The sequence below is a fragment of the Syngnathus floridae genome, chromosome 14 (assembly GCF_059516105.1).
Source record: "Syngnathus floridae isolate MCC-2025c chromosome 14, RoL_Sflo_1.0, whole genome shotgun sequence".
In the NCBI taxonomy this organism is placed as follows: domain Eukaryota; kingdom Metazoa; phylum Chordata; class Actinopteri; order Syngnathiformes; family Syngnathidae; genus Syngnathus; species Syngnathus floridae.
The window spans coordinates 8,712,167-8,724,328 of NC_142426.1; the positions used below are offsets into that span (position 1 = coordinate 8,712,167).

Consider the following 12,162-nt stretch of genomic DNA (forward strand, 5'->3'; position numbering starts at 1 on the left):
GCCTCGCCTCGTTCTGCCAATATTTCCTCCTGAATGGCTCCACCGGGGATGTGAAATAATGCAAGCGTGGTGTGCATCCTTTAGTGTATGACTGGTTTTGTGTGCTTGCTCTAAATGACAGTTGACTCAGGCAGACTTTTATTTTGAAAGGCATCACTTTTCATGGACATTTGGCTATTATTGTCTGAGAACCGCAAATACATTGTCCTACTGGCCGCGAATACGTTTTCACTACTTCATGTGAAAGCCCAGACAGAAAATCATGATTCTATGTGCGTGCGTGTGTATGTGCAAGTATAAGGCAAAGTTTTCCCTTCAAAGCTGGTGCACAAAACTTCCTGTTCAGACAAGCAAAAAAATTAAAAACGAATAAAAACAATCACTGCGCCTCCGCCCCACTCCCCTACCCCCCGGGCATGCATTGGCGTTACCCGAGCTGTCACGAGAGTCAGCGCTTGTCCTCCAGGTCCTCATCCGTGTCTGCCCAAGAAAAGAGAGAAAAACAAAAGTTGAGCGTTAAGTTTGTGGTTGCAACCAGTCCCACTCGGGGGTGCTCACCTGCCACCGACTCGGGCGGCGAGTAGAACTGGCCGTCTGACATGGGGCCGGGAGCGAAGAGAGGAGCTCGCTCTGCAGCGGTGGCATCCGGCGGGCAGCGGTAGCCTGAGCAAGACCACGCAGAGACATGCAAGGTGGGGGGGACACGCGCGCACACACACAGATAGACAGACACACACACGAGCTAAGCGAGGAAGACGAAAAGGAGTGGGAGGAACACAGCCTGCTCACGGTTTTGGTCGTCGGCTTCTTGAGGAAGAACCTTGAAGTCCAGCAGCCAGGTTTCGATCCAGGCCAGTACGAAGGAGATGATGGGCAACAGGTATCCGAAAGCACCCTGGGACAGCAGCTGACGGAAAAACCCGGACGCACGGACAAAGAAAGACTCCAGTTGAAATGCATGGACGGACAGACAATCTCCTTTGCTAATGAGCTTCTAGAAGACTTACCTTTGAAAAAATCACTTTGACGATGAGGAAAGCGCAGCTGACGGCAGTGGTGATCTGAACGCAACACAACCAGCAAGACGCTCACCACAAAGTCTGCCTGCCTGCCTGTGTGTGTGCTTTTTCTGTGTTCATTTTTTTGTTTTGTTGTTGTGTGTGCATTTTTTTGGGTGTTTTTGTGAGAGTGTTTGTCAACATGTGGGTGCCTTTAGTGTGTGTCCAAGTGTTTTGAGCGTGTGCATCTTGCATGTGCTTGAGCGTGTGTACTCACAGCCACCGCCCACCAGTGTCTCAGCCTGCAGACGGCGTAGGCCAAGATGAGGACAGCGAATCGGAAGACTGCCAGAAGCTGAGGGGGCGGAGCCCAGGCAGGAAGCAGAGGGGACAAAGTCGAGGAAGCATTTTTGATCAAGTCAACTCAAAAGGTGCATCCCACATAATTGTGTTTTCTTACAAAGATGTCAAAGAAGGAGGCGTGGTAGTCGTAGTGGACCACTTCTCGGTTCAGCTGTTCGGGAAGGCCGCCGTTCACCTGGCACACACAAAGCACACACTCAATCGTGCTCCACGGAACCATTGGAAAATAAATTAGACCCCGACACCAGTTTCACCGATCAACACAAAATTTTGCTGGATGCAAAGAAAAGTCACAAGGACTTGTGTTGGAATTTAAAGGGGAAGTCAGCCATCTTGATTTGTTGTATGGGTGAATTGGCGATAGGAAGCAAGCGTCCTCGATTGCGGTAATCTGCATCAGCGGCGTGAGGGCGCACAGAATCGGGTGTAAGAAAAACACGGGCGGGTCGTGACAAAGCTCTTACGTTGAGCTCAATGATCCACAACAAGGTGACGAACAAAAGATCAAAGGTAACGAAGAGGCAAAAGGTCCGCCTGACGTCCGAGATGCAATTTGTCTTCTTCTCCTCCTTGTACGAGTCCATGTGGGCCTGGAGGGACGTGGAGCTCCTGGCCCCGTATCCCCCCGTCACACGAGAGTCGGTGCTGCTGCTGCATCGGCTGTCCATGGCAGCGTGCGGGACCGACCGGGACCGGGCTGCTGGGTGGTCAACCTTGGTCAATGCAGACGCTTGCTTCGTTGGCTGTCACATGACTCCATCTGCGTGACACACATTTAGCATGGTTAGCACGTAAAAGCTACAAGCGACGCCACCTGAGGAGCGTCACGCATTTAACCCTCGGCGGCGTCTCATCCTCATTCGCTACTGTTGTGAAAACGGCGTAGAAGTTCAGAAATGCCCAAATTCCCAAAGCTTAGTGATGTCACAAGTTCTGTTTGAGAGTATGCTGTGGTGCATCACTCCCATGATCCTCAACCCATTTGTGACAACGCTGAACTAAGAGGATGCAGATGTTGACAAGAACTGCAGATGAAGGAAGAGTTTTAGAACAACAGCAAAGGATAAGAATGAGTAGAAGAATGCAAGATTTTCAGCTGTACTTGACAGGAACAAACAATTACGGTCATGTTTGCTCTCCTTGCGTCAAGTGAGCAAGCTTGAGTAGAAGAAGCTTCTTTGGCTCGAAACGAAACAGAAACGAGTCAGCACACCAAACGCGTCGTCATCGTCACATTTAAATTAAAACGCAAAATAAGTTATAAAATGAACACCCTCAGGCTACCTTACCTTTTACCTTTCACTTGGTCCCGTTTGAAGTAATGATGGGTGCCGTTGATTTCGGAGCGTGCAGAGTAATCCAGGAAGTGTTTGACGGAGCGCAACCGGAAGTTGATGGCGCGCTGCATTCTGGGAGGCGGAGTTAACTTTCCGGAAGAAGTTGCGTCACCTTGACGTCACACCGAATAACGCGGGCACCAACACGCGCAGAAAAAAAAGTAAACATAAAATACACACAAAATATACATGTTTACACAAGCAAAAACATACATACATGCACAATCACTAAGAAACACGGACACACACAAACTCACAAAAGTCCGTGCACTCACAAGAATGCACGCAAAATGCACAGAACAATAAATACCAAAATGCACACACATTCAGGCACAAAAATAGGACTTAGACGGACAGACGGACACCAGACAAACAAATACTGAAATTCACGTGCATGCACAGACAGCCGCACAAAAAGCAAAAAAATAAACATTTCCCCCTTTACAACTTGATTGGTTGAGCCCTGGAGGTGTTTTTTGTTATGAGCGCGCCCCCTGAAGGCAACAACACGATCTGACAAAAACATTACTTTTTATTACTATTTCTTTTGTTCACATTTTTGACGGAAAGAGCAACCCAGTGAGGTGACCTCGTAAAACAAACAAAAATTCTGAGATTTTTTTTTATATTCAACCTGGTGGTCACATGAAGATCACATTGCTCAAATAGGCTCAATATGGCGCAATTGAGTTCAACGATGAAACCCTTTTGGTTGTTACGTGCAGGTCCACAAGTCACCAGCAGGTGTCGCTTAAAACCAATCAGAAGAGGAGGTGTGGTCACGTGGATGACAGGCTGAAATGGAGTGTTCCTTTAAAAAAAAAAAAAACATCCACCAAACGATGATCCAAACGGCTTTATTCTCACAAGGGTCAACTAACTGGCAGGGCCTATGATTCTAATCGCTTTAGCTTCTCCCGCAATGCATTGCGCCCAGCCGTCATGTCACCCAGTGATGGTGTGTGCGTGTCCCAGAGTAACTTGCCATCAAAGACCAGGAGGTGACCCAAAAAAAAAAAACATGAACAATTTCAAATTTGTTTTCTATGGAACCTCAAGGATGGCGTGAACCCCTTTGATCGTTGTCGTGTGCGTGAATTACAACACATCATTAAGCGAACAGCATGATCGAAGTCGCATGCGCTCCTTCCATCGTTGCAACAAAATGGGCCAGTTTAAATTGCCATCTGGCAGGGAATAAAATTCCTCATCATCTCAGTGGCTTTCAGATTTCGTTTGGCTGGATGAACTTTGTGGGGCTTGCAACGCTAGATCGGTACGTTAAGGTTTCATCAACTGGACCTCTCCTGCTACGCGATTGGTCCAATCAAGCAGCAGAGCTGCTGAGGGTTTGAGTCGCTCCCGTTTAAGAAGGCAGGGCATGGTTGCTTCCTTTGCATTGTTGGGTTGTACGGATATTGAAGCCAAGTCAACCGTCTCGCAATGTTTGCCATCAAAGCTTGTTGAGCGCCACCGAACGAACGCCGCAGTCAAAATGTGCTAGGGTTGCTTTGGAATGTCATTTGGTTACATTTCCATAGCGAACCAAAGCGAGCCAAACTCTTTTGACAATTGATTTGGTTTGAAATGTCATGCCAGTGAGGTAGGGTGCCAAAAGGTGGCTAGAAAGCCTTCCCAAATGTTGAGTGCGGAAATTCAACCAAGTTGGACTCAGTGGTACAGTAAAGTGTTGTGGTGATTTTGGTGCCTCGTTCTTCACCCGTTCACTATGGCGGCGTTGTATAGCGCAGCACGGGTCAGGTCCACAATGAGTGCACCGAGGTGGGCCGAGTCCAGTTTGAGGGGGCAATGGGGCCGGAGGTTGTCCTTTTTTTTTTTTTTTTTTCCTCCCCCGGCAGTGTGCTCACATAGAAAGTCAGCCGAGACGTCGGATCTATAATCGGCATCTGATCGGCCAGCCAGCCGACAGTCAGACCCGCACGGCCACCTGCTCCAGGGAGTGCGCCGGCGCAGCGGGCGGCGTGGCCGCTTTCAACTCGTTGCCCGGGCAACTCTGCGTGCTGACCCCGCGGTTGAGGGCCCCGGCACGCGGGAGCACGCAGGCGGGTGGCGGCACGGTGTGATCGCTGCGCGGGATGTTGACGGGGCAGGAGCGGGTGCGCGCGTGGCCCTTGCGGCCCCCCGGGTGGCATACCAGGCCGCCCACCGTGTCGGTGGGCGACAGGTGGCGCTTGAGCCAGCGCTCTACACGCTCCTCCTTGTACTTGATGGAGTACCACGTGAGGAAGATGAAGAGGAAGCCCAGGAACTTGAGGCTGGCGGCCAGGCCAAAGTAGACGAAGCGCAGGGACGTGACATCGTACTCCCAGCATGAGCCGTGCACACCGCAGTCCTGTTGCCACAGCATGCAGGTGGTGTCGATGACGGCGCCAAAGTAAATGGGCGTCGGGATGTAGGCTGAGAGAAAAAAAAAAAAAACAGGTCAAAAGATTGATTTCTCATCAGATCGATGGCAAATCTTGGGAATCCTGCTGAGATGCTTTTGTCCTCACCAAGCGTCCTGAGCAGAACAAACTGCATCCCCAACGCAAATGGTCGCTCCTGCTCGGCCACCGACCTGCACAAACGCACCCGTTAGCACGCTGGCTAGCGGCTCACGTTTGCAAACTTCATTTGAAGGAGGGGGGAATAAGTATTTTGAGGAATATACATTTTTAAGCAAAAAAAGAAAAGAAACATCTATTAACTCTCCCTTAAAATAAAGTCGTAGTTTGTCAAGCCATCATCTTTCCAGTAGTCTATTGTTGAAAAACATTTTCACTTCATTTGTCAAGCCATAATCTTTCCATTATTGAAAAACATTTTCACTTCAAATATTTCCACGTTCATTCGGTTAAAGTGGGCGGTCCGAACCTGAGCGTCACAATGATGGCGGAGGGCTGAGCGCAGGCGGTGATGAGCGTTACGATGAAGAGGAAGACCAAGAAGGGGATCAGGGTGCCGCAGGTGCGGTCGCACTTCCCCGACACGGCGTATCCGTTCTCGTTCAGGTAGGTCTTGACGATGACCAGCTGCAACTGATTTCCGCCCGTCCCCCCCGACGAGGGCGTGATGACCTGCCGGCTCTGCACGCACGCGCACTCCGAGTAATTGCGCATCTGCAAGGTCACACCGTTAGTCCGGCCGCTGTAAAAGACGGCAAAGGAAGCCATCCGATTGGCCGACTTACGCCGCTGCTGTCGTTGGCGACGGCACTGCAGCCAGCCAGGCAGGGGTTGAAGTAAGTGATGCCGTCGGAGCCGCAGACAGGGGCGTACTCGTGGATTTTGCAGCCGCAGTTGACGTTGCAGCCGCCTGTCAGGTTCCTCTGGGTCATGGTCAGCGTCGGCCTGAAACACCAAAGGTGAGGTGGCAAAATCTTCGCCGCTGCTGCCAATTGGACGCTTTTTGTTTGGCGGACCCACCCGGTGGTGTAGGGGATGTTGATGCCACCCAGGTTGATGCTCTCGCAGCCCACGATGAAGAGCGTGGAGAAGCAGAGCAGCGAGACGCCACTGCAGATCATGGCCAGTTTGGCCGACTCGCGGGCGCCCAGCTTTAGCTTCTTGATGATGTAGCCACCCAGCACGATGCCCACGCCGGCGCTGGGCACGATGATCACGCCTGGTGAAACGGCGGAAAGAACGTTCAGAAGAGACGACAGGCACGCCGCAAACCAATTATGCCGGCGTAAACCTGTGTAGATGCTGGCGCTGGATGCCGGGATGCCAAACTGCGACTCGATAAACTTGGGGATGAAGGTGATGAAGGCCGTGACGATGGCGCTCTCGGCCGTGTAGGACAAGCTGACGAAAAGGAAGGTCACGTTGCTCAGGATCCTCACGGCGGCCTTGGGAAGGTCTGCGGGAAAAAGCACAGATCGTGCAGAGGGCTCAAGGAAACTGACAGAGTCCGATTCAAGAGCCTTGAGCAGTCTTTCTTCTCATTCCAAAAGTAGAAACAAAGACCTCCGTCGACCACCATTAAGTAAATGGACAGCGTACCTTTAATGTCCTTGCCGAAGCCCATGGAGGAGGTGACAGCTTTGCCGCCGCCGCTCTTCTCCTTGAGGACGTCGTCGTCGCTGGACATGTCGTCCAAGCTCAACTTTTTCCTCCTCTTCTTCTTCTTGTGCCGCGGCGGCAGCTTCTTGGGGAAGGTGAACATGGGGAAGATGACCAGCAGCATGGCCACGGCGCACAGCAGGAAGCCGCTCCACCTGCGCAGCACATCGTTTAGCCATTTCGCCCACCCGCCCGCTCACGTGCGCCTTTGTCAACAGTCACCAGTTTCCGATGAAGCGGGGATCGCTCTGGTCGATGTTGACCGCCGTCTTGGGATCCACGTAGAAGCCGATGAGGACGCCACCCAGCAGGTAGCCCGCCGCCGGGCCCAAAGCGCCCATCACGTACATGACGGCTGGACAGAGCAAATCAGCCGAAATGGGATTTGGGAGTCGAGGAACAGTAGAGCTAGCAAGCTGGGAAGAGCAGCGGACAAAATTTGGAAAAACACCTGCCAGGTCACGACAGAAATTAAATCAGACATTGGGAGGAGATGTCAGTTCACATCTTAACATTCTTCAAGCAGGAGCGAACAAGTGGGCCTCTGTGCGCGCGGGTGGTCACATGAAAAGGAGATTTTGCCAATTAGGGGGAATTAGCAGCGTACATTCCTCAGCTGCCTTGGCGTCACACACCAAGCGTGCAGTGAATAGGATGCAAATTGCTTCTCGCGTCCTAGCCCCGTTTCCCTTCTTTGGTTGCTGCTCACTTGATTGGATCTGTCTCGAGCACGTGCATTGATCATTAGCACGTAAGACGGTACAAAACGGTCTCATCAACGCTGAAGGGAGCGGAGGCCATGATGCAGAGGTGAACGCTCAAAGCTGCGAGTCTTTTTCTGCTGAGCGAGCAACCAACCGGTCGTCACGTGCGCAAATGTCCCGAGACAGTCAGACGGACACCAAGGGGGCCAGACACAATGGAATGCTGGGCGTTGTCACGGCAACGCGCTGACACAGCACTCGTCTCCTTAACGCTTCCCGGCACGGTGAACGCTTGCGGATGACCGCCGTATTGGAGCAAGCGCAAGACAGCAGCTCTCAGGTCAACGTTTGAACTGGACGCATTTCACTGTTGAAGGAACGCTTTAAGCTGGACCACAGCCAGCTAATTCCTCGCTTGCTTTTGTCCAAAGCATTGTCTGAGCGCAGGGATGAATGAACTTGGCGCCAATCTATCTCGGCAAATATCCCGTTGAGTTCGAACACTGACAACATCGTAATGAGCCAAGTAGCACAGAATGATTTGAATCAAAACGTCGAAGAGGACTCGTGTTGACGTTTAGTGGGCCACGGACCCGGGAAGCTCGGTACAGCTTTACCCCGGTACTCGCTTCAGAGCCAGAATTTTGTCTCTTTATTCCGAGTTGGTAAGGTTCACACCGAACAGTGGGACAAAACAGAAAGTGTAAGAGCATTCAAAAGCCATCTGAGCTGAAATGAACATCAGTTCAACTGTTCAGTGACAGAAGAGGCAAACTTTTTTAGATTTTTTTTTTTTTTTCACCACCTCCAAAAGTGTCACATTTTTTTCGGGACAGAAAACCCTCATTCTGATTTGTAACCTGACAAGTTACCTTGGAGGTGGATGGCGGGCGGCACGAAGAATGACATTCACCGAGAGCGATGCTCTCTTCTCAAGGGGAAAGCCAGAAGAAAGATGTGTGGCAACGACAACAAAATTGGAGGTTTGGAAGAAAAACCTGACTGGACTTGTGATTTAGATACAAAAGATTGGTCTCTGAATGCAACCTCGATGGGACATCATTCCGGCATCCTGCTGACGGAATGTTGACATTGCCCAGCTGAGCTAAACGTTCTCAGGTGACTTGAGTCCAAGAAGACATCTATTGTTTGTTTGGTCACATTCATTCACTGCCTCAGTCCTACAAACACGGACACACTGGAAGCCGTGTCGAATTTGATTCATACTAAATTAGGAAGACTGAACAATAGGGGACCCAGAATGGATGCTTGGGGAACTCCACAGTTCATTTGCACAACATGCTTCTTTCTTCTACATCATTCACGAGTGAGAATTTTCCTATCACTTATGACTGCGTTCTGCATTGTTTTTTCGTGAAAGTAATCACGTGACTCCAAGTAGTGGAGACCAATTATTTGTGCACTGATGCTGATTCTATTTGCCACAACACATGGGGAGTAGTCCATGCAAAACAAACGGTGGCACTTCTCATTCCTTGTGCAGGAATACAACCCCCAGCTTACCCAGGTAGAGCGAGGCGTTCTCCTTCTTGACATTGTCATCCAGGTAGGTGGGCCCCAGCGTGTAGATGGGTGTGGAGCCCATGCCCACCAGGATCTGCGCTATGATGAAGAGCGCCACGTAGAGGTTGTGCTCATTGCCCTCCTGGTCCCGCGGACAGGACGTCACGTCCACGCCGTCCCTGCGGCTGCTGGCGTTGGGGCTCTGGCACAGACCCTCGTGTGCCGCTGACGAGTTGACCTCCTGGATCTGGTAGGCGGGCGAGATGAAGTGCGGCAGCGAGAATAGGGCGGCGCCCAGCGCGATGAAGACGCCGCCCACCGCCAGCCAGCGCGGCCGCTGCCCCCTGCCCCCAAAGTAGCTAATGAAGACCACCACCAGGAGGCTGCCGATGTCGAAGCAGCTGACCAGCAGGCCCGACTCGGAGCTGCGAAGGCTGTAGCGCTTCTCGATGGTCGTAATCACGCTGCTCAAGTAGCCCGACACCATCAGCGACTGGATGAACGTCAGGTAGCACATGCAGAACAGGAAGCAGCGAGAGTCCTGCAGGATGAGCGCTAGGTACTTCCGAGTGGGCACGCCCAGTCGCGGCAGGAAGCCGGGCGGCGAGCTCCGGCGGGCCAGCTTTTTACCGCACCGCCCGGCGGCCAACGACGGGGAGGAGGTGGAGTTCTCCACGGGCCGGTTCAACGCCGATTTGCCTGCCTTGGGGAGGAAGTCGCTCGGCGGGGAGGCATCGGCACGGCCAAGCCGGATGAACTCGGTGCTCTCCTCTGCCGTGACCGAAGCAGACAGTGAGGCTTCCTCTTGGGCCCGGAGACACGGATGGGTCGTACCTGGATCTTCCGCCTCGCTGGAGCCGGCGTCCTCTTTGCGAAGGGACACAGACAACTCGGACAAGTCGGCCTCCATGACCGCCTGCCGCGTCTGGTCCGGCTGATGACGCTGCCAGTGAGTGGACACCTCACGGGGTCATGGCGCCGGCAGCTTGAAAAAAAAATCAAGTGGGAAGGTTGTTATTCCACCGATCCTGAGCATGATAGCATCAGTGGCTAATGAGTAGCCTTTATTGCCCTGCGACGGTGAACAGATCATTTTTGATGGCAAATGACAAAACTTGTGTTGGAACAAAATCCCCAAACAACACTTTGGCGTCAGAAATGCAATATTTGTTGTTTTTCACACAAGATAAAAAATAGATGTCTGTGATTGAGACATTCTGGCTCCGAGGCTATCGCTTGATGGAATTGAGTGGGTTTGGCCAATCCAAGTGGAAGACTATTAAAGAGGCCACGGCATTGTTCGAGACGTGCCCTCCGAGAAAAAAACATTTGGACAACCCTGTTGTGACTGTCCCTCTTCTTGAGGAGAACCTGCCTTGTCTTTCCTGCCTGTCCCCCACCCTGCCTGCATGGATCACACGGTTGTTCCACCCCACCACCCTCTTCCGTCAAGGGCATCTATCTCCCACATCATTGACGCTTAGTTTCACCGGGACATTTGTTGTGGTAGAAGATAACGGCAACAACAAAACGGTGATGAGCATCGGTGGGGGAGGGAGAAGCTGCGGATGCTGCTTGACTGACGACAAACACCGCAGTGCTTTTTTAAAAACGCGTCCGAATTTGACGCAAAAGACGGAAGAGGACTGACGCTTCAAAGTAAAATACCAATAATATTAATCAAAACAACAACAACGCCCATATTTCACTCCAACGAGAGCATGGACCATTTAAAAAGTTCCTATAGGTCGTCGAAGAACTACGGCGACAATTAATCATGTTTCAAACGTTGCCTCACAAAAATTGCATACAATTTAACATTTGAGGACTTTTGCTACATCATGTACACTGCTCGTCATCTATTAATAAATTCGGCCACGGTAAAAGGACCTTCACGGTCGGCTATTTCCTTCCGTCATCCCAAAGCATCACGCAAGTGCAAAACCAGGCGCAGCATGTGTCCGAGCTGCGAGTCGACTGACTCCAAACGACAAATTAACGACGCGCGATTCAAATAACTCCAACGCTTACAATGAAAGGCAGCCAACACGCCTTGTGGAGCATTCTCCTTTCATATCATTGAGGATAATTCCGACGAAAAGGACAATGCGTCGAGATTTTATTATGAAAAGTATTCCCAGGATGACACGACTAGCCTGCAGTTAGCCGGACAAGTCGATCGCCGCAGTGATGCTCATTCCAACACATTTTAATGAAAAGCTGAACAAGAACAAGCGCGACTCACTTGACGCTTCGACGGGAAGAGACGACGAATCGTCACGCAGCCATGTCCGACTCCCTCGCGTGGGGGCCAGTGGCGGCGAGTGAGCAAAAGAAAAGATTCTCAGTCTTTTGTGGAGGCGCTGATCGAAGCGCCAGATTCACCAGGCATCCGGCCTGCTGGAAACACTGCGGAAGTAGCATGTGACAGCTTTCAAAGTAAAAGCAATCTTCTGAAACGCGTTCAAAATTATTACGGAGACGCTATGAAAACAAAACACCCTGTAGACCTGAACCATGTACATACCCTATGTTTGATATTTGAAAACATTTGCTTATATTTAAGTGTTTGTGAGGAAATACATTCGAATAATGACTTAAAATATCTAAACTGATGAATATATGTGAATATATGAATATGAATAATGGAGGAAGAGAAATATTTTGCCTGTCCCGCCCTCTCGTGGACAACTAAGCATTTGCACGTAAGTCACCACACCCCGCCCCCATATTCGCAGAGTAAACATGAAATAAAATAAATATAACAGAGACTGGGAATGTATTCACTTCATGATAGCGAGTGCATTTTAGGCATTTCAGTTCAATCATCAACAATATTGTATATATTTACAATATAGCGAGAAGCATGAATTGCAAATGCCACCGTGAAAAATGAATTTGCTTTGAATGTGCTCGCTAGCGCGTGCCTTGATTGAACTTGAGGCAGGAACGGGTATGTGCACTGCGCCCCACCCTGCTCCTATCGCATGTCTTGAAGGGGCGGGACCAAGCCCATCTAATTTTGTACCAGTCACACTTATAATGAGCTTTATAATGTCATAAAACCTTTGACAATTCTTCAGAGAAGCAAAATGGCCCACTTGCTCCATGTGTTTTATGAATATACTTTGGTGATGCTCATTTTTAGTCTGATACGTGATCAATTAAGATT

The 12,162-nt window shown here is 50.6% G+C and overlaps 2 protein-coding genes across 5 annotated transcripts; both read right to left on the reverse strand.

The window, feature by feature from the left end:
• Positions 1–115: 115 nt before the first annotated feature.
• On the reverse strand, positions 116–2,824 carry stard3nl (STARD3 N-terminal like). Of its 2 annotated transcripts, none has more exons than XM_088397165.1 (8): positions 2,658–2,824; positions 1,826–2,121; positions 1,459–1,536; positions 1,276–1,353; positions 1,008–1,061; positions 790–907; positions 559–663; positions 116–480 (listed from the first exon to the last, which is right to left on the reverse strand). In XM_088397165.1, exons 2-8 carry the CDS (start codon positions 2,027–2,029, stop codon positions 449–451), a joined length of 669 nt encoding a protein of 222 aa, XP_088253291.1. In that variant the 5' UTR covers positions 2,030–2,121; positions 2,658–2,824; the 3' UTR covers positions 116–448. The 2 variants fall into 2 exon arrangements, with proteins under 2 accessions (XP_088253291.1, XP_088253292.1); XM_088397166.1 differs by having other exon boundaries at positions 2,651–2,771.
• Positions 2,825–3,539: 715 nt separating this feature from the next.
• LOC148387555 (solute carrier organic anion transporter family member 5A1-like) lies at positions 3,540–11,409 on the reverse strand. Of its 3 annotated transcripts, XM_088397151.1 has the most exons (11): positions 11,236–11,409; positions 9,825–9,975; positions 8,991–9,761; positions 6,985–7,117; positions 6,703–6,917; positions 6,395–6,559; positions 6,124–6,322; positions 5,889–6,048; positions 5,573–5,817; positions 5,212–5,276; positions 3,540–5,116 (listed from the first exon to the last, which is right to left on the reverse strand). In XM_088397151.1, exons 2-11 carry the CDS (start codon positions 9,898–9,900, stop codon positions 4,629–4,631), a joined length of 2,517 nt encoding a protein of 838 aa, XP_088253277.1. In that variant the 5' UTR covers positions 9,901–9,975; positions 11,236–11,409; the 3' UTR covers positions 3,540–4,628. The 3 variants fall into 3 exon arrangements, with proteins under 3 accessions (XP_088253277.1, XP_088253274.1, XP_088253275.1); XM_088397148.1 differs by having other exon boundaries at positions 8,991–9,975; XM_088397149.1 differs by lacking the exon at positions 11,236–11,409 and adding an exon at positions 11,022–11,039 and having other exon boundaries at positions 8,991–9,975.
• Between the last annotated feature and the right edge of the window lie 753 nt (positions 11,410–12,162).